Source organism: Fringilla coelebs, assembly GCF_963513975.1.
Source record: "Fringilla coelebs genome assembly, chromosome: Z".
NCBI lineage: Eukaryota > Metazoa > Chordata > Aves > Passeriformes > Fringillidae > Fringilla > Fringilla coelebs.
In genome coordinates this window covers 70,937,469-70,958,801 of record NC_140031.1, presented here as the reverse complement: position 1 = coordinate 70,958,801, position 21,333 = coordinate 70,937,469, and the positions used below count along the sequence as shown (strand labels likewise).

The following is a 21,333-nucleotide window of genomic DNA, read 5'->3' as shown; positions in this document are numbered from 1 at the left end:
CAAGTTGTAATGTGGCTGAGACCCATTAGCAGAAGTCCATATATCTTCAGTCAGTAGAAACAAATTCTGCTTTTCAGGCATAGCTTAGAAAGACAAAAATTGTTGTGATTGGAGTTTTATTTATTGTCTGGAAACAATTTTATACGCTCTATCTGAAACATCTCTTTGGTTTAAAAGCTAAAAAAAACACAAGTACACATAATAGATTGATCTAGATAATGCTGAGGTAGCATTTGTGGGCATGCATATGTGTCAGAGGAAAATCAGGTTTAGAAAGGCTGAAGAAGCAACTCTGTATTGCCCCTAAATCTTCTTTAAAGCTTTTGTGAAACACTTTCTCTCTGTTATTTCTGCACTTTGAAAGCCTGGTTCTTCAGAAAGATACAATGTTAAGATGTGGAAATTTGAGAAATAAACTGCAGAATGATCGTACCGTAAAGAGTCATCATAATGTGCACGTACAGCCTTATCAGTTGCCAACATGAAGTTTCAAAAGCCCAGTGAACATTATCAGTCTTCTGAAATGTGTTCCTTTCCTCTTCTTTGCAGTGTGATGATATGATCTGTTTTTCTTAGTGTAGGTGAAAGTGATTTTTACCACCGCTGAAGGTAGAAACTATTTTGTTGTAGTCTGTGGAAGGGTGCTCTGATGTCTGTGCTACTTTTAAGTGTGCATATTCATGGAAGTTAAAAACTGTAGAATAAATTTATTTAAAATTAAAAATAAAAATGTTATTGAAGCTTATTGTAGATTTTAATTTTCATGCAGTCTTTTATGTAGATGATGTTCTCAAGCTGTGAATGTAAGTGGCCAAAAAATATGGGAGCAAATAATGAAAATTCTGGCACATCTATGACTTCATTGTTTTTTGTAGTCCAAAGGGTTTAGGGAGGTAGCTTGTATTGAGTGTTTACTTGATTTGAAAAAAAAACAAACCTGTTTGGTTCAGCAGTTTTGGAGGACCTCCAATATTACTATCAATTTTGGCCCTTAGAAATGCTAGGATTTTACATTGCTGCTCCTCAATTAAGGCGTGTGGGTTTTATACTGTTAAGTGGCTTGTGAGTTTTCTTTTTTTGACAGCGTGGTACTCACCATTGTGTGATTGCAAAGAGGCTTGACTGAAGGGGGTCAGAAGCAAAATGTTAGAAATGAAAGCAAAGCTTCAATCAGCATGCCGTACTGGCTTGTCATTGCAGTGGTTCGTAATGGTTTGTTGTAATTGAAATAGAGCCTGTGCTGACCTGAAGAGTAAGCCAGGGAGACTACATTTAAAATGCTGTGGGAAGGAAAAAGGAGGATTTTGTGATATGTATGAAAACCAAGCAGTCATGTAGCTCTTTAACTGTTCAAATCACGAGCATTTTATTGGAGTTTACGAACATATTGAAAATATGCTGTTACCTATAAACATTAATAAGAACAAGTACTTACACTAGAGACGAAGTTATAACCTCAAAGTATGATTGCTTTATAATAATGCTGAGCTATTTTGAGTTGCAAATAGTGGGGGTTTTTTCCAAGCAGAAATGGCAACTTCTCTTTAGGAAAAAAACAAGTAAGTACACTGCATAGTCTGTCAGTTCCTCAAATATTGTAACTGCCTACCTGCATATACCCGTCCTTTTCTCTTGCTAAGGCACTGTTGGTTTGATGAGTAGGAAAGCCATAGTGCAGTGCAGTCCTGCCCTGTGCCCAGTCTCCCTGCAGCTGTCCATAACACCCTTTCTGTTTCCTTGCTTCTCCGCTGCAGTGTGAGCAGTCCCACCTGATGAGAGAGCACGAGGATGTGCAGGAGCGAACGACGCTGCGCTACGAGGAGCGGATCACCGAGCTGCACAGCATCATTGCCGAGCTCAACAAGAAAATCGATCGGCTGCAGGGAGCAACCATAAGGTACTGCAGCTTCCTGGGAATTCTGGTCCAGGGCAAGACTGGTGCAAGATATGGTGTGAGTTATACTCTAATATAAGGATGACTTTCAGGCTTGTCATGATGGGCACAGAATAGCTGCCCATAATTAAGGTGTGTGTTCTGCAGGGTATCATCCCAAGCACCCAAGAAGTGCTACCTTCTCTCTGGCAAGGCCACACTTTGCAAAACCTGACAAGCGCTGCAAAACATGCACCGTGACATCTAAATATTCCTTTTTGTAATGTGCCAGTGTACTATATAAATGATGGCAACATTGTGTAAAAGAAGATGAAGACAGCTGACTTAAACCTCTGCTTTTAATTTTATTTTGCAGCCTCCTGTTGATCACCTAAGCAAAATCATTTGTGGGAAAGATATGGTTCAAATAAATATCAGTAGGTTTTGGCTCTTGTGCTGGCTTTTTTGACATAACACAATGGTACAAATCACGTTGTTACCTGGTTCTGCAGCAGCAAAGCTTGAGGTATTACACTAGGTTGTTACTGTGTTAAAAAGCACGTCACATTTGACTACATGGAAATGTTTTTCCTCACTTGTTTTTACATATTATTTTCAATATAGAAATGTAGTTGGACTAGAGTGCAGAAGGAGCTTCGTAAAGTTTTCCTAGTGAGGATGCAACGATATGCCAGAATCTGTGGATTTTCAAGAGAACATAAAGTTAGATTTGATGCATTTGTGGATAATGTTGTTGTGGTGCTTTGGCTATGTAGCCAGTTTTCAGTTTTCCTTTACCTATTAGTTGTACTTTTTTTTTTTAATAATTGCTTCCTTTCTTCGTTGTAAATACTTCTGCTAGCACGAGACAATGTTGTTACAGCTACTCACTTAATCTTTTATTAATATATTAGAATGCAAAAAGAAGAATGTTTGGTGTACCATAAATAAGAGGAAATACAATCACATACATATTTACCACTACTAAAGCAGCGTTAGAATCACATGTTTATGTTATTTAAGAACATAAGTACTGTTGCCTATGAGATGATCATAACAAGCAACAGTCACGGTGAGATTTTTCAGGTATTTTCTGCTGGTAGTAGTTCTCTGAAAAAAATCCCCATAATTCCCTTCTTTGTTTATGCTTGATATCTCTGCAGACAAACTTAATTTGTCTTTTGAAAAGACTAGTTGAAAAGCAAAATCTGAGAAAGCATGAGAGCTGCATTGATTTTTTTTCTTCTTGAGTGACAGAAAAAGTCTATGACATTTAAGAAGAATATTACATAGAATTCATAAAAATGGTGTGTTTGGAATCCTTGCGGCAAAGTAAATGCCAGGTAGTGTACAATCATGAACTGCTGGAATCAAGTAGATACCTCTGAATGTTTAACCATGTCCATAAATCAGTCAGCTGTGACATGCACAGGAACATGAGGTGTAAGAACCAAGCCTAATGGGATGTACATTTTGATTCTTATGAAAATTGCAGTTTTTCTGTCCCTTTTAGGCAGTTCTGGCCCTTAAAGGCATCAGAACAATACTGCTGCAACAGGTGCCACACCATTGTCATGCCACTCCAGTTTAATTCAACCATGTGAGAGCTTGTTTTGCTTAGACAGCTGGAATGCCTCATCTGGTTTTATTTGTTTTGGTTTTATTAGTAAGAACAAAAAATGTTTGTTAAGTTAGTGCCTCTTTTTGTTTCCTTTAATGATGGAAATAGCTTGTTTTCTTTGGCAGGCCAATAATTTGGTGTCTGGGGAACAGAGGAGAAATACTCCTTCTGAAAATGGAAACCGAAGGGATTCCACAGGGTTTGTAAAGCCAGCTGAAAGAAGGAAAACTGATACCTCCTGCTGTGGCTTTCTGTACATCCTCTCTGGGATCCACATGTGTCAGTCTTGAGAAGATCTTTGTGCATCCCACAGAGCAAGGGTGGTGCAGTTGTTGGAACAGGTGTGACTCACAGTGCTCCACCCTTGGCTCTGGGGACTGTTGAGTCCAGGAGCTGGAACAGAATAGTCCTGAGTGAAGATGTTCTGGGACCACAGCGCTGCTGGGGCCTCAGCAGTTACACTTTCCTCTAAAACAGGAGGATTTTAGTTTTGATTTGTCTCTTTGAAACCTGCAGGTTGTATTGAGGAGAGGCTTTACTTGTGCTGCCACAAAATTTGGGCTGTCTTTCTGGAACCAGAGTTTACATTAATTGCATAACAGATTAATGTTTCCCCAATGCTGACACAGTGACTCTCTTTTTCACATCAATTTTAGATTGTAAAAATAAATAAACACTTCTACTCTATGACATTCTTTATAGTTCCTAAACACAAAAATATTTTGGAAATAATTAGAAGAAACCAGTGCTTCACAGAGGGTATTTGACTATCCTTTTTAAATTGTATTATATTTATTTGAATTTGAAGCAGTGCTCTCAGAATGTAGGACAGAAAGTAAGGAGACACTGTGTTTAAATCTGAATAAGGTGTTGCAACAGTTTGAGGAGGAGTGTTGCCAGTCTGTATAAGCTGGTTAATATTCTCCATTCTGAGAATTTTTTCTCTATTTTTTGGTGCGTGTTGGAGGTTTTTTGATTTTGCAGTGTCAGAGTTTAGAAGTGTAATGGCTATTGCCCATGTGGTTTGGTAATGCCAGCTCTAGAATCATGGAGTGGTTTGGGTAGGAAGGGGCTTGTAAGATCATCTACTTCCTACCCCTGCTATGGGCAGGGACACCTTCCAGAAGACCAGGTGGCTCAGGGTTCTATCTAGCTTGGCCTTGGATGCTTTCAGGAATGGGGCAGCCATGGGAAAGGAGAGGGCTTAAGTCACGTGTCAATGCATGTGTCCCTTCCCAGGTGTGTCTGATATGCTGATCCCAGTAGTAATCTTACAGGAATATTTTTAGAAGTTTACAGGGTTTTTCTAGGTTTGCTAGCCATTTCTTGAGTCCATGTGTGTGGCCTCATGAATTTAGCTGCAGCTCTTGCTCTGCATTCGTCCAGCATTCCTTGAGGAAAATGAGTTCACCGTGCTTGGGGGAGCAAGCCAGCTCATCTGCAGTTTTCTCATCTCCCTACTGCTGATGCTCTGGACAGCCTAGCTGGTTTGGAATCCCCCCTCCAAAAAGAGGTATTAAGGTGAAAAAAGTGAGTTCCACCACTCAAATACTCACGTGCAAGTAGATGAGCCTCTGTTGCCAAAGCGCTCTGTCCTTTGACAAGGTGCATGCAATTTTATCTGAAAATGTACAGCCTAGAAGATGGGAAGACCAATCGAATGGATCTTCCCAGTTAGAGTCATATTGTAAACACTTGGACATAAAGGAGACACCCAGTAACTCTGAAGGATGGAAAGATTTAGAAATTATACAGTAGAGTACTGAAATGTAATAATGTCTGCATTTAAGGTGAAAATTTCTGACCTCAGAAGTTTTTCGTATAGCCTTAGATTCATTCAAACTTGACTCTTTTTTTCTTAATAATTTCTTTGGCTTTTAAAGTCAGCTGTAACTTCAGTGTGTGACTGACAGTTTTTCTTAGATGTCAAATTGAGGTTCAAGAAAAGGAAAAGGGAGATGTCTAACTGCTTTTAGTTCTAGTGGCTGTTTGGGTACATCTCTAACTCTAAAAATAGCGACCAATTATAACAATACCAGACAGAAATATACTTTGTTCAGTGTTGGTGCCTGCTAAGAATGACTTGAAACAGTTGTCAAGAAGCTTATAACCCATTACTGTAAAATAATTTGTTCAGACGTACAACTTTTATTCTGAGATACATTTAGAAAGTGTTGGAAGTTGATGGAGAAGAGGGGTAGTGTGAGAAATGACTGCTCATTTTGAAAATTTAAAAAGGTTTATTAAACCTTGACAAAAATACAACAAAGGACTACATAAGGAAAAATTCAGCACACTGGGACCTGCCCCTCATGCACACCACGTGGCTGGTTCATCTTTAAGATAGATGCTCAGTCTTTTATACCCCTGGGGGTTGCATCAGCCAGCCCTGACCCCTCCCAAAGTCTGTCAGTCAGCTCTCCTTTGCCATTTATCGCTGGAAACTGTTTTCTTGTAACTTGGTTGGAGGTCGGGTGTTGCCATGCCGCACCCCCGAAGCACCCCCCGAGCTTTTCCATTCCCAGCTGCCCCATGCAAGGGACACTTGTGCACACCTTCTTTCTACCTGTCCTAGACAACCCCAGCTGTCTGATGGTCACAATACAGGGGGGGAAAGGGAACTGCGCGGAAAACGGAGGACATCTAAACTACAATAACTGTACATCACTAAAGCTTTTCTTAATATTCACACAATAGTCATTTCTTACTTGCAAGAGCCAGTCATCTCATTATCCATCTATAACAGTAGCAAAGAGACTACAGCTTCGCAAGATCTAACACACAGCACTTACAGTCACATTTACACAGTGACCTGGAGGTCTAATTTTGTCTTCTAAATATGTGTTAGGTGGAACGTAGCACATACTGGATTAATTTCAAAGGGCAGTGTGGGTGTAATAATGTTGACTTCAGTGCACAGTGCCCAGCTCCACCTGCCCTCAGTGATTAATTTCTGTGCTGTCTCAAGTGTGTCACTATTTTTTCACAATTAACTAGTTCAGAGGGACTAGTCAATCTTTGTGCTCATACACTTGTAGTATTTTCTATCTGGCGGTCTTAGAGGGTTTTAAAAATAGTTTAAGTTAAATGATCGTTGAAAAACTGCTGGCCCCTGTAGTACAAAGCTATAGACTGTTTGCAGCCATGAAGAAAGCACGCACCCTGCCAGTGTTCTGTGGTGTGAAAGGATGCTGAAAAGTGTGCAGTTTTGCTCACTGTTTGAACAAGTTTTTCTGAGTGTCTGTGCAGCACTCTGGTCCTAGGTTGCGCCTGGTCGTGAAGAAAGCAATTGGTGCAGAAATAACTGAAAACTACAGGCTTTTTTCTCCAATCCTCCCATCCTCTGTGTTTAGAATGGCTTGATCTGGTCTTAATTGCCCCAACTTACCATGACATTCCAGCAAGTGGGACCATCAGGGCTCATAACAGAACAAATGCCCGGTTTTTACAACCAAGCTGTTGCTGATGGCAACAATAAGGAAGTTGTAATGCCTCCACCTTCTGGGTGCTGTGGCTGGAGTCCAATGGCTGATCACTGTCAGCTGTCGAGCACCTTGCATTTCCAGTGCCACTGGAGGACTCTTTACTCTGTTTTGGAGAAAGGAAAGTCTCAAACAGCATCTTTTGTTACTGCCAGCATCAGTTTTAATTGCAGAATTTATATTTGTGATGTATCATTGCCCTTGAATTCCCCCTTATTCTTGCCCTCAGTCTGTTTTCAGTCTGTTCTCTGGTGATGGAGCCTGGTTGACCTTGCTGCCATGTCATCAGAAGTGGATTTCTGATCTTTCTGATCAGCTTTTAAAAGCATTAGTTCATTTAGAAACTGACTTCTGCCTTGAGTCATCAGAAGGATGAGAGTCCTACTGCATGACATACTTTTCACTGTCCCAAGATACTGAGGGGCACTTAAACTGAAAAACCCAGTACTATTGCTAGCTAGATAGGCTGTGTTGTATTTTAAACAGAAAAATCTGTGCGGGAAGACCCCAAAGAAGAGTGGTGAGAAATTACTATGTGTGCTGTTGCTTTAGGGCCGGAATTTTTTATCAATTTGAGAGGTAATTCGGGTTTTAAAAATATAAGACTAATTGTTTCATAAATAAAAAAAAATCAATTACCTTCAGAGGAAAAATTACAACTGTTTGAGAGCTTGGTAATTGTTTTGTCTAAAGCTAATTACTAGTGACTTTTCTTGTGGCTAATAACAAACTGGTTCATGGAACATTAACTGACACTGTGTCTTCATTACACTGTTTTAACTCCTGCTATTCATGACTAGGTTCTACCACTCTCTTTAACAAGTATTTCGTTGTACTTCCAAGACCTTTCTTTGATGTAAATCTCAGTGTTTACCAGCTGACCTGCATTTTGTTTAGTAATAGTAGCCACTGAGTGCTTCTGCTGAAGTCACACTTTGCAGTGAAGCAAATGTAAGGGCTAGAAGAGCATGGTAGAAATTGCATCTCACCACCTTGGGAAACTCTCCTCGGCAAGCACGCAAGCTGGAAGTCCTTTTTTGGGTTTTACTGAGGTACATAAGTTCTCAGCTCTGCAGCTCTGACAGCAGATTTTACTTGTGTCATTGATGCCTGCATGTATGGGCCGTCTTGTCTGCTGTTTTGCCTGACAAATCGAGACACACCTCCAGGCTGAATCCTGCAAGAAACACTCATCACCATGTAGCACACACACAACAGACCTAACATTATAGATACCCCTCCCAGATGCAGATCCCCAGATAGGTCTTTGCTGTTTCTCATTGTTTCCAAGGCCAGACGGGTTCCATTCTCACACTTTTCTGCTGAATCTGCAGCAAAATTAATCTCTGCATGTGATTTAGTGTGCAACAAAATGATGGGTGTTTGTTTTTGTGTTTTTTCAATGTTTAAAATAGATACTTTAATGTAAAAACAGTTGCCATGAAAGTAAAAAAAAATAATAAATCTGAGTCAAATCAGCAAATGGATCAAAAGAAAAAATGTTTACAAATGTTCTCAAGCAAAGCTATTATTAATTTACTTATCTTCTTTCCCAGTGCTTTGAACTCTTTGTGTGGAGATGGGAGAGAAAAGCCCTAATTTTTTAAGCTCATTAGCTTTAGCTAAAGTATTCTGTGTCCACAATTATTTTAGTTGAACCAGCGTGACAAATAAACTAAAATCTAGGTAATTGAGACTTTTTCTTTTCCACTAACTCCAGCAGTTCAATGCAGTGCTCACTTATCTGTTCCTCTCTCTTTTGGGAAGAGAAAATAAAAAAACAACCTGTATCCAAGAGCATTTTTGATTCACATATGCAGGTACACCATGTGCATGATTTCTTTGCACATGAGGTGGTGACATCCTTGAACTGAGAAAGAGACCAAAACCAGTTACTTACTTCTAATCCACTTTGGGATCAAAGCCGCTTGTGCTGATTTGTGTAAATTATCATCTGGGGAGTTAACTTAAGAGCAGTCTGTGTCCTTGCACACATCCTTGATGGCACTCAGTTCCACCCATTGCTTTTTTCTCCAGTCGCCAGGAGAAGTAATGAAGTTAGGAATAAAGAAATGGAAGCCAGGCACCAACTGCTGCAAGTGGGTGTTACAGGCATGGCGCAGTGGCTTTGCAGTGAAGAGTTTAAAGTCATCTCTACTGACTGGACAAAACATTTGTGTGAATTGGATCCTGTGGCTCAGTTATGGGTCTGAAATGAATGTCACGAAGATGCACTTTTCCTCAGAGAATTTAATTCCTGCCTTTGCTGTCTCTGTCAGGGAGGAGGATGAGTACTCGGAGCTGCGGTCGGAGCTGAGCCAAAGCCAGCAGGAAGTTAATGAAGACTCACGCAGTGTGGACCAGAACTCTGTCTCAGTGCCAGAAAACCAGTCCACCATGGTCACTGCAGATGTGGGTGAGTTGTGTTCTTAGCAGAAGTGATGACTTCCCACAGCAGAAAGGTATCATAGCTTTTGAAATGCAAATCCAAGCATTTGGTGAGGAATTAATGTAGGATGTGTTAATCACAATTGATGCTGAGCCTCTACACGACTGTTAACTTAGATGTGAAGTAATCTTTGTGCCTTGATTGTAGAATCGTAGAATCATTAAGTTTGGAATAAAATCTGTGACGTCATTGAGTCCAGCCATCAACCCTACACCACCACCATGTTCAACATTAAATTTGTTGTCCTCAAGTGCCATACCCACATAGTTTTTCAGGCATGGTGACTCCATGCACCCCCTAGGCAGTCTGTTTTAATGCTTCACAACCTTGTCCATGAACATGTTTTTTCTGATATCCAATCTAAACCTCTCCTGGTGCAGCTTGAAGCTGTTTGCTCTTGTCTTGTCACTTGTTACCTGGGAAAGGAGTCTGACCCTCACCTGACTGCAGCCTCGTCTCAGTTTTAGAGAGTAGTAAGGTCCCCCCAGAGCCTCCATTTCCCCAGAAGCAGACCTTCTAGCCTCTGGTGTAATCCTCACTATGACAGATTTCCAGAATTCTCTTCAGTATTCTGTTCCTGTTTTCTGTCCTGTATTGTTTACGAGTGCAAGACCTGCACACATTTGTATTTTCATATCTACGATTTCTACAGTTATTGGTACCACAGTATTAAGAATAATGTGACTGTGAAGTGTTTGACCTAGGAATTCAAAATATTTAATATAGGTTTTTAAAGTCATAAAAAAGTTAATGTTTTAGCTAGTACTTACTGTAAAAGCTAGTGCTTACTGTTAAGTTTCTATTTTAACAGATTCTAATATGAGGGTTTTTTCATCCTTAGTTTTCTTCTTACAAGAAAAAAAAAAGAAACGAATTCACTTTTCAGGGTTTATTTTGTCTTCATGAAGTGAAGCTGAACCAGGCTTTGTGGATATAAACAGCAAATTGTGTAAGTTTGTTCTAATAATGAAAAACATGGCAGTAGAACGACATACAATGTAGAGACCTAGAAGATAAGGGGAATGATGTTTCTGTCTCTAAAACCAACAGACAGATAGCTCTGGAGCCAGCCAAGGATTGTTGGTAATAACACTTTCTGAGAAGGAACAGGATGTGGCTGGGGAAGAGAGCTGTGTGGAGGTACAGGCAGTACTCTTTAGAGACAAGTGTCCTTTTTCAGCTCCAGGACATGAGCACAACACAGCACACAGCAAGCACAGGGATGAAGCTGAGAAGGGGGCATGTGCTGTAGAGGGGAATCCAGGTCACCTAAGACCCCCAAAGCCCTCCCAGCCATTTCTAGAAAAATCTGAAAGAACAGATTGCCCATGATAACTGATTTGCATAGAAAGGGATAAACTTCTCCAGAGCAGGGAAAGCTTACCTATAAACAGGTCCACAAAGCCCAGGATGCTTGCTTTACATGTGCAACCCAGCACCCTGAACAGCTGAATCATGCCAGAGCCAGGACTGGTGATCTTCTCTTCTTCCCTCTTCTTCTTCCCTCTTCTTCTTCCCTCTTCTTCCCTCTTCTTCCCTCTTCTTCCTTTTCTATCTCCTGTTTCTCTCTCCTCTTTCTCTCTCTTCCCTTTCCCACTTCATCCAAAAACCACTGCCTTGTGCTTATATAGTAGGTCAGGGCCTAACCTGACCCAGTTTCCATGTCAGGTGTGTATTTGTGAGCTTTTGTGGACCCTCTGACTTTCATTATTCCTTTGACCACAAGCATCTGCAAATATTGGGTGCTCCCTTTACCTAAAGAGTAGGCTCACAGATGACAATGGACAAAGTAAGAACATTATCTCTAGGGGTTCCAGCATTTCTTCCATATTTTCCTTCTATCCATAGACTCTGTCCTTTTTGGATGTTGTTTTCATATTCCTGTGAAAATAAATTGCACACACACATACAGATACAGGAAAATGTATGATTTTAAATCCTTCTAGATATAGGTATATAAGAATAAAAAATCATGCTCTAATAACCCATGTGCATGCCCTGATAGAGTGACTGCCCCTAATCAGTGACTTAGTAAAATCAGTAATACCTCATGACATTCTGATGCATGTGGATCTGCTGCTCTGTTGCTACAGGCAATAAAACACCTAGAAGTAGAACTGTGAATGCTCTCCAGTGTGTCTTGAAGAGCTTGCAATTGGGCTGTGCTGGTTTTCTGTCAGAAATAGGGCTCTTAAGCTGTAAAATACTTATTTTATGGGGGAAGTGTCACCATCAGAACAAATCCTGGCAGACAGGGTCGTGTGACGGTTGTTTAAATGTACAAGATGTTTATTGCAGAAGATGTTATGGGAATTGTTATGCAGATTCAATCAAACAAAACACAAGGTTTTTACAAGTGAGCATCCTGCTTTTGCTATATCCCGCTTGTGACTGAGCGGTGGTATTACGAAGGGCTTTTTTGGTATTAGTATAACACATGGGTAGTTGCTAATTAGGAATTAGTGAAATGACTTCCCAGAAAAACTTTTGTATGTTGCCCATTCAAATTTTTCATGCAGTGCTATAACATCATTCTAAACTCTGCTTTTTGGTCAGCAGTAGTTTGTGTTTATGTCTGTTAGGCTGTGGAGTTAGGTTAATGACAATGAGTTTGCAGTTTTTTTGCTTTCTGTTCCTCCTATTCCTACATCTAGCAGCTCTCAATCTTCCCTTGCACAGGGAGGTTTCAAGGCAGTCTGCAATAATCTAGTGACTTGTGTCTGTTAAAATTCCGACCCAAGTTCAATGCCACACTGCTTTAGTGCCCTGCAAGATCCACAGCTATGAGACTACCACAAAGTTCTAACCATGGTGAAGTGCTTGCAGCAGCAGTACAGGAATCACAACCTCCACCAAGAATGCCTGCTGCTGTTTTTAATGGGATAGAGGAACTGCGGGTGCGCTGCTGCCTCATAGTGCACCCCTTGTGTGCTGTGCTGCTGGTAGCTACTGCAGACTCTGATCTAGCCAGTCAGAAATACTGACTGGCACATCCAGGCACATCCAGACTCTGATCTAGCCAGTCAGAAATACTAACTGGCACATCCAGCACAAGGGTGAATTCTGCCACACATCTGCCTTAGGATCTGCCACTATCTGTCACCAGAGGTGAGAGATGCTAAGAGAAACAAAAATAATTTATGGAGTGAGCTACCAAGGGTACACAGACCCCTTTGTTTTCACATAAGGGGAGGATGCTACAGCAGTGGGCACTAGAAGGGATTTGCCTGAAGCCAGGAAAGGAGGTCATTCTCTGTGATACTTTATAATTAAAATAGCATTGTTGTATAAGGTAGCAATGTGGTTGTAGTGTGAAACAGAAGCTCTGGTGTTCGAATCCCTGAATATTCTGCTGTTTTATTTGAAGGAGTAGCTGATAAAATAAAACACAGGCTCTAAGGTGGTAGGTAGGGATCATTTCTGTAAACACGAGGATTTTTTAAAATCAGGCAATACCTAAGTACAACCAGAAAAATTCCTCTGAAAAACATCAAGGCATAACATCCCTGAATGTACCAGACAGAAGAATCTTGTGTTTACAGAGACAAACTTATGACTTCAATAATATCAGATTAATAGACTTTGAATGGCCAAAAGAACAACGTAAAAAAAGGTCACAGAATGTAAGCATGTAATATCTTGAAATGTTCTTCAGAAAAGAGGACATTTTGAAGAAAGAATGAACACTTCAGATAATCCGTGGGGTGAAGCCGTCGGGTGTTGTTTGTCAGATGAGAGGTAGCTCATGATTTCAGTTGATGTGATTATGGTATTTAAGCCTATCAGTTGTCGAGGAAAAAGTGGCAGAGTGCAAGGACATTCTCTGAACATTATCAGTCCTTGCTGTTCTGCAGCAGACACTTCCTAGTTAAGAGTTTGTTTTTTCACTGAGTCACTAATTGTTGTGATGTTTGTTTTGTTTTGTCTTGCTTTCTTTTAGATAACTGTAGTGACTTGAATTCAGAACTGCAGAGAGTGCTGACAGGTCTGGAAAATGTTGTCTGTGGGAGGAAGAAAAGCAGCTGCAGTTTATCGGTGGCAGAAGTGGACAGGCACATTGAACAACTCACTACTGCCAGCGAACATTGTGATTTAGCTATTAAGGTAATGGTAACATTAGGCTCTAAATGCAGTGTGTTCATTGCCTGAGACACCTGATCACTTCCGTAATAATCACACTTTGCTTCCAAAGATGTTAAAAGTACTTCGCAGGAGTCAGCTCGAGTTCATAGTGTGTGTTTGTAAGTAGTAACACACCTGTTCTACACCTTCCAAGGTCCAGGAGGAACTACTTTGGACCTCAGATCAGAAATGTATTTGTCCTATGCTCATTTCAAAGATAAGAGAAATGGGGATACTCAACAGTTAATTTACTTTCTTAAGCAATTTTGCTTATCCAGCAAACAAGCTCTCACCTGCCCAAGGTCCTACAGGTAATCATTGACTAGTTACTGAAAACACGCTGTGTATGTTTGTGGTTGGCTAAGTTGTGATTGACTGCCTTAAAATATAAAGCTGTCCTGATTCCAGCTAGGACTGGGCTAATTTTTGCAGTAGCTGGGAGTGGGCATGGCCAGGTTATCCTCATTTTCCAGGAAAGGGGGGAAGGAGTGTCTCTTCCTGGTCATGTATTCTTGAGGGTGAGAGCTCATGTGCAAACTACTCATTTCTTGTACAGTCCCTTATTAGTATTTCTGCTGTTACTGTTCATTTTCTTACCTCATTGCTGTTTCCAGTCAATAGTTCTTATCTCAACCCCTGATCTTTGCCTTTTGTGCCTCTGATTTCCCTTTCTGTCCCTCCACTGGAGACTGGGAAGTGAGTGAACAGGGGTGTACTTTGGAGTTGTTTCCGTGGGAACACTAAATTGAGGAACACCATTCCCCAGAGCACAGCAAAAGCTAATTTAACACTGAGCATTGGTTGTGCATTAGTTCAAATGAGATAAATCAGTCTCAGGAACAAATAATTCAAGTGATATCTGTATGTTGTGAATGTAACCGAACAAGGAGATGGATGTTTGCTGGCATGTGTAGCAAAAGGCACTGCTGTTCAGAACCTGAAAGCAAGAGATCCACAGAGAATCTTCCTGTATACAGGGGAAGAAATGAACAGGCTTTTTGTATCTGGTGGAAAGGTGTCAGTGACTCATTTTTACAAGAAAAATTGTACTGACAGTTTGGTCTTGCAGTGAAGAGGTCTCTGACCATTCTAGATGGCTTTGACAGCCCTTCCTCCTACTGCTGGGAAAAGTTCCTTCTCTCCCTGGTAGTGCCTGAGGAACATAACAAAATATAAAGCAATTAATGTTGAGTAGTAATTTGAAGTAGGTGTGTATGTTTGACTTCTGGTCTCTTGGGATCACTATTAAAGCAGTTTATTTGAGTGTCTCAGAGGATTAGGATTAGGATCAGTACTTTGAATATTGACAAGTGTTTTTTGGAGTTTTAGGGTTAACTGTTTTCAGAGGTCACTATTCACCAAAAGAGAAACTGGGATTCTGGGAAATAAGTAGAGATCAGCCTGTGTGAGGCCGATCTCTGGTCTCTGAAATGAGATGTGTTTAACAGAGCAATACCCACACATAAAGCCCCTCTCCACCATTGCACCCCTGGCTGCAGATCATTTCTGCTTTGATGTTTCCTCAGAGAAAAAAATGGAGAGAATTTCAAAGTGGGTGGAATTGTGAATGGAAACCTGAAGTATTCTGACTACCTTTTGCCTTGGCTATTGGCTTTTTTCTTCACCGACAGACTAATGCATTTAAATGTTTTAAATCCTTTAGCTTTGGTGGTTAAATTTCACTGGGTTCCTTTTATTGCAGTTGCTGCTGAATTACTTTTTGTTTCTTTTATACAAACTATGTCACCCTAGCTGTCTCAATTGTTTCTGCCCCACAGCAACTGAAAAGACCTTGAAATTAAATTTATCAGACTGTATTACTAACTGAACAGTTACAAAAGCATACTTTAAGAAAAGGATTTAAGACAATTTCCACAGAATAGTCTGGTTAATGCTTTGTTTATTTTGGAGATCACATCAGTAACAGATACCTAACCACTAAAATTTTGCTGATTGAAAAATCTGTAAATATTTCCAAGCATGAAGCATTTAGAATGTGAGTACAGCTGTACTTGGTTGGACCAAAAGTCCATATGGACTACCTAATGGCAGATGCTTCTGGAAAGACAGCATCAAAAATTACATGCATAGTATGTTCTTCTCCTTCCTTCAGAGATGCTTCCAGCTACGTGGGTCTGTCGGAACTTGAACCGAAGATGATGTCTTTGTGTTTAATTGTAGTGGGTGAAATTTTCTTGTTTCTTTTTATCTACTGTGTTTTTGGACTATCTAAATTTTTGGCCTCCACAAATTCTGTTAGGAATAAATTCTGCCATTGAGTTACACCGTGGGAAGAAGTACTGCTTTAGTGTCTTTTAAACCTGATACTTGCTGATTTTATCTGATATCTCATCTGTAACACAACACTTCTTGTAAAGAAAATAAAGCAGAGAGCACTGATGGCAGTGGCAGCAACAAGACTGGAATTACCATGATATGACATCCTGCTGCCCTGTGCTCAGAACACGACATTGTAATTCAATCCCATACTCCGTGAAATTATACCTGAATTATCTGCTGTGCAGCAGCACACCAGATAAAACTGCTCTTTAATGCTGCTTTGAAGAAAACTAATCAGCATTATTTTACATAGCTATATCTGTGTAGAGTGTTTATGTTTTATTTTCCGTGGAGGATGGTTGGTAGCATATTGGACACCAGAGAATTGCTCTAGTGGTAGTGCTCTGAGAAGCAGTGGTCTAGGAAGGGGAGGTGTTGGGAAAATAACAACACTGGAGCATGGGGAATGGGGAGGAAGGAGTCAACCGCAAAACTTCATGTTAGAGGGGTGAGAAAACAGCAGGGGAAGTTTGAGGGTGGTGTGGGGGAAGATGGGAGAGGACAAATCAACAAAAAAGGGGCACTGTTAAAAATACAGCTGGCATCATCAAAAGAGGATGCTCCTGCCATTACAGAGCTTCTCTTTACATTGTGAGATTAACCACCCTGTGCTTATTCAGATCTTGAACTCATCATCATGCTGTGTTGAAATAATTTACCTGGTCGTAATTTGAGACCTATGGGTCCAAGTGAAGCTAATACAAGGGAGACCTGCAGCTTCTTTCACCTCACAGAGATGTTGCAAGCCTTTTCTTTTTAAGAAAAGTAAATTCAATTTCCTGCCAAATCTGTTAGCAGAATTACAGTGTAGATACTCTGATACTCTGTCAATAGAGTTTCATAATTGTGGCTCTAAAATGTATTGCAGTTTTATATAAGAGAGACACGAAATACAATTCATAAGGATAAACTGAGCAAATAATAAAATTTCATTGATACCTCGAGTCAGACAATGCTTAAAACACTGATAAGATTTCTTGTAGGGAAAAAAAAGTGTCTCCAGCTAGGCTTACTATTTTCAGCTGTAGTCTAGTTGGTTCTTTTGGTCCCTCCCAGTTTAAAGAAGTAAACAAAGCAGTAAATATTCAGTAATATATAGAATCATAGATTCCTAGAATATGCTGAATTACAAGGGACACATCAGGATATAAATGTTCTTTTGAATAAAACAACTAAATAGATTATTATTAACCTTGGTGCATCTGTTATCTTCCATATTAGATGTAAAAGTATAGGCTTTAGCTATAACTTGGTTTTGGATTACCCAAGGAAATGAAACTTTCTGCATCACCAGTGATGTCTTATGTTCTTTTATTTTCCATGTTTCTTCCCATCATTTCAATGCACACTGCTTTCAGGGAGGTTAAAAAGCTTATGGGCAACATTTGGAGCGGTGTTGCTTGTTGCAGATATCTTCCGTAGGTAGACATGGAGCACAGGCACAGCATCCCCTGGGTAGTAGATTCCAAACTGCAGGTAGCTCCCCAACAGGCTGTTATGCTGTGTTTCAGCATGCTAGTGACCAGCCTGACAGTTCAGGCATGGCAGTATTCCCTTGATGGTGGTGGGTGCTCATAGTTCCATTTTCCCCTATGTAAGTTTGTGAATGTCCCTTGAAGTAGCAGTGTCTACACAGCTCTGAGCATAGAGGTGGGACAGGAAGTGCTGGATGACATTGTGTCCCAGAGAAGCCCAGCCTTTTTTTAGATACTAGAAAGGCTGTAACATCCCCTGTAAGCCTAGTCAAGGCCAGAGTTCTTTATTTTGCTGTCACCTCAAGGAAAGAACATACTCAGGGACATGGGAAAGAAGAACCTTCTTTCAATCCTCTCCCACTCTTTTTATTGCCCTTTTGTGGCATTAGTCTAGGAATAAATAAGGCCCCATGCTATGCACATTCACTGACTGCTCATTTCTGCCTGTTACTCAGCAGGGAAACAATAAGTACAGTGCTCACCCATGACAAGGAGTTATTAATTTGTTCTAAAGTATTCTGAGATTAAACTACCAGGATTGCTGTCATTCACAGGTGACATGTTTTATTTGCATGTCTGCTTTGGTGTTTGTCAGTATGAAATATTTTCATGAAATGGTCAAACTGTCAAAGAAAATAAGTAATAATTTGGTTTGATATTACTTAGCACACAAAAGAAGCAAACTAGTGGTGTTGAGTGGCTGGCAGTGTATATATGAGTATGTAGAGTTGCCTGCTAGCACACATTTCTGTCCCGTCTACCCATTAATCCTGCTCAGTTGTCTCTGGCCCTTTCTGTTTGTTGATGACTGTGTTTTTGCAGACTGTGGAGGAGATTGAGGGAGTGCTGGGACGTGACCTTTATCCAAACCTTTCTGAGGAGAGGTCTCGGTGGGAGAAGGAGCTGGCTGGCCTGCGGGAAGAGAATGAGAGCCTCACAGCCATGTTGTGCAGCAAAGAGGAGGAGCTCAACAGGACCAAGGCCACCATGAACGCTGTCCGTGAGGAGAGGGACAGACTGCGTAGAAGGGTAAGGCTGCTGTACAGATGACGCCTTCTTCTTGCTCCAACCTGTGTGGTTTTGTCACCAGAACTGGCTTATCTTTAATCTCTCTTCCTGTGCTGGCTGTAGGGCTTTTTGCTTTCAAAGCTGGGCTGTACAAATGTCAAAACTAGGACAGAACTGAACGTAATTTAAAAAGAGTGTGTGAAAAACAGCCAGCGTGCACAATAGCCTGATTTCAGAAATCAGAAAAACTGATATTCATCTTAAAGGAAGCGTACGTAACTTGGATATAGAGAAAGCAGATGTTCATCTAGTGAATTTTCCTGTGAGGCTGTTTTTTCCTGTAAACAACAAATATTTCTTTGTTTTTGTTGGGAATTCAATTTGTGATTAGGAGAAAGAAAAAGAGCAGGACTCCTGTCAGTGGGCAGTAATTCTCATACTGAGTATGAGTAGTTCCAGCCATGTCCTGCTTCCCTGTCTACATTTTATCATGGTTTAAGGTCAGATAAAGGCTTTGTGCTTTGTGTGGAGTCCAAAGTGAGAAAAAAAAGGGGGAAGACTTCTTCACAAAAAAAGATGAAAGAGCCAAGAGAATGTGACCTCAATCTCAGTTACTTTTAAAATTTGTTAACTTTGTACCTGGTAAATTTGCAGAGTTTTGTCTAGATAGGAATTTTTTTTATTTTAAAAACAGGCAGTTTCAAGTTTGTGTTCAGTCTAAATGACAATTCAGACCACCATATCATGGTTAACTATTGTGTTACTCTGCCCATTGGCAGCAGATTAGCTTTTTTTGCTGTTCTAAACTAACATTGTTCTGCAGTGATTCTGCCATTATAGCATGAGCCTACATTGTGTGAGATTTGCAGTCTTGAGGTATGAAGACTCAAATGACCCTTTCAAAACTCCCTGTCTTCCCGTAACACTAAAAAGGCATGTGTGATGAGGCAAGAATAGTAATCTCGTATCATATAAAGCAAGATCACTTCAATTTTTCCTTTGTAAATTTTTGTCTTATTACATACCATAGGTTCTTTTCAATCCTGAAATTTTTGAACTGATAGTGACAATTTTTTTTAGTGGAGGCAATACTACCCCCTGAGCTACAGAAGTAGCATTTATGGACTGGCTGGATTGTTGCCAAACTGAGGGGGTGAACATCAACACAAGCAGGCAGAGAGTTGAAGTCTGTGCTTGAGAAATTTGCTTACACAAATGGAGTTGTTGAGACTCCGGGTGACACAGATCAATACTGAGATATCAAACAAGAGAAAGATAGGTGGCCTTGAGTATACAAAAAGATTCCTGTTTTGAGAAGTATGGCATCCAAGTTAAGGGGCTTAAATGGTAACAGGAATTTATGCTGACATCCAGGAGCTTTTCAGTTGAGAAACAGAAAAGGGGAAGGAATTGGTGTTGTACCCTCAGCAATCAGCATGGCTGAGCCATAGTAGTAAATTCAGTCCTATGAGGTGCCAGAGAAGTTATTTTCAGTAAGGCTTGGAAAAATTGCGTAAGAGTGGTGAGATCTGATCTGGAATGTTATATGTCATTTTTATCTCTTAAAGTTGCAGTCTAAATTGGTAAAAAATGATGTAGACAATGGTCAGAGAAATGGTCGTTTCTGTAGAGTAGAGATTTGTTCTGTTCAGCGTGGCAAAACAAATTCTTAATTTGTTTTCTCTTTACAAATGCTTAGAGAAAGAAAATAAAAATTGGAGCAATGAGTCTCTAAACTCAGGGACAAAACTGGAGTAAGAACAGAATAACACGAACCACTTGTGGCTATATGAGGCCAGAAGTTGGACTGTGAGGTGTCCAAGACACAGGAAGATTGTGGTTCTAAAGAAACAGTAAGGAGTACTACTTTCTAAATGGAACTTTAAAATATTAAAGTTATGTTTGTATAATGAAATACATGACTGTACAAGGATACCTGATAAAACCAGAATCATTACATCAGGATTGTATCCAAAGGAAAGCAGAAAAAGCCAAGTTAACACAGCTGCATTAATTCTAGAGCCAGCCTTAGCATCTTTTCACAATTCTGCTATGTTTTGTCTGGCTGCCAGCAGTTCCAGTTATCTATTATGGAGGTATCTCTGATGGAAGCAGAATTAAGGTCATCAGCTTGTTTCAGTTCTTTGTAACTACAGAGAACTTTACTGAAATCTGGTAATTAATATCATCCTTATCATGCAGAACAACTGATTTATTACCCCCACTAGAGAAGTTAGTTTTGACATCTGACCCTCTCTGCACACTGTGTAATTGTTGCACTGGAGACCATATTTGCATTTTTAATGTAGCTTCATGTCCATAGTGGCAACAAAATAAATGTTTTCTTTGACCTATGAAATATTTTCCATATGCCACCTGAACTCAAAAGTCACTTCAAATTATTTCCCTGGAGAGTGGGAAAGGAGATCCAACTAAAATTTAGTTATTGTCCTTCTCAAATTAAATTGGGTGAAGTGAACAAGCTTGAAGTTGACCAGATCAATACGTCTGTTCCTTCAGACCAATGTGTGCAATCAAGCAGAGTGCTTTCAATACATTTTTCTCAGGCTTGTTGGAGATTTAATTTAATTAGGTATTTACTGTGCTCAGTTAACAGATTGAGCTGCTCTCTGGAACAGTAGCTAAGAAACAATATGCATTCAGAGTTTGTTTCTCACAGGTCATTAGCAAGTGAGGTAATTGCTTACTTTGGTAGGTTGTCTGCAGTGTAACAGCTAATTTCATAATGCAGAGGTTTATTTTACCTCTGCATTATTTTGCTGCATTAAAAATAAAATCTATTTAGATCCAGGCCGGTCAGTGCCCCACAAACTGCTTACACAGCTGACCATAATCCTGAATCCAGTAATACAGATAAGATGGTGAGGAACTTCTGTACCAGTCTGTGGGATGATTATTATTACATGAGAATAAGGCTGTAATCAGGTCAGCACTATTTACGA

At 40.2% G+C, this 21,333-nt stretch overlaps 1 protein-coding gene across 2 annotated transcripts in view; it reads left to right on the top strand.

The window, feature by feature from the left end:
• Positions 1–21,333, top strand: part of MCC (MCC regulator of WNT signaling pathway) — a 138,076-nt gene that overhangs the window by 76,061 nt on the left and 40,682 nt on the right. For both annotated transcript variants that reach the window (XM_084225840.1, XM_084225841.1), the window contains exons 3-6: positions 1,755–1,897; positions 9,256–9,392; positions 13,366–13,529; positions 18,185–18,391. In XM_084225840.1, the coding sequence (XP_084081966.1) occupies positions 1,755–1,897; positions 9,256–9,392; positions 13,366–13,529; positions 18,185–18,391 (651 nt within the window). The remainder of the gene's footprint in view (positions 1–1,754; positions 1,898–9,255; positions 9,393–13,365; positions 13,530–18,184; positions 18,392–21,333) is intronic.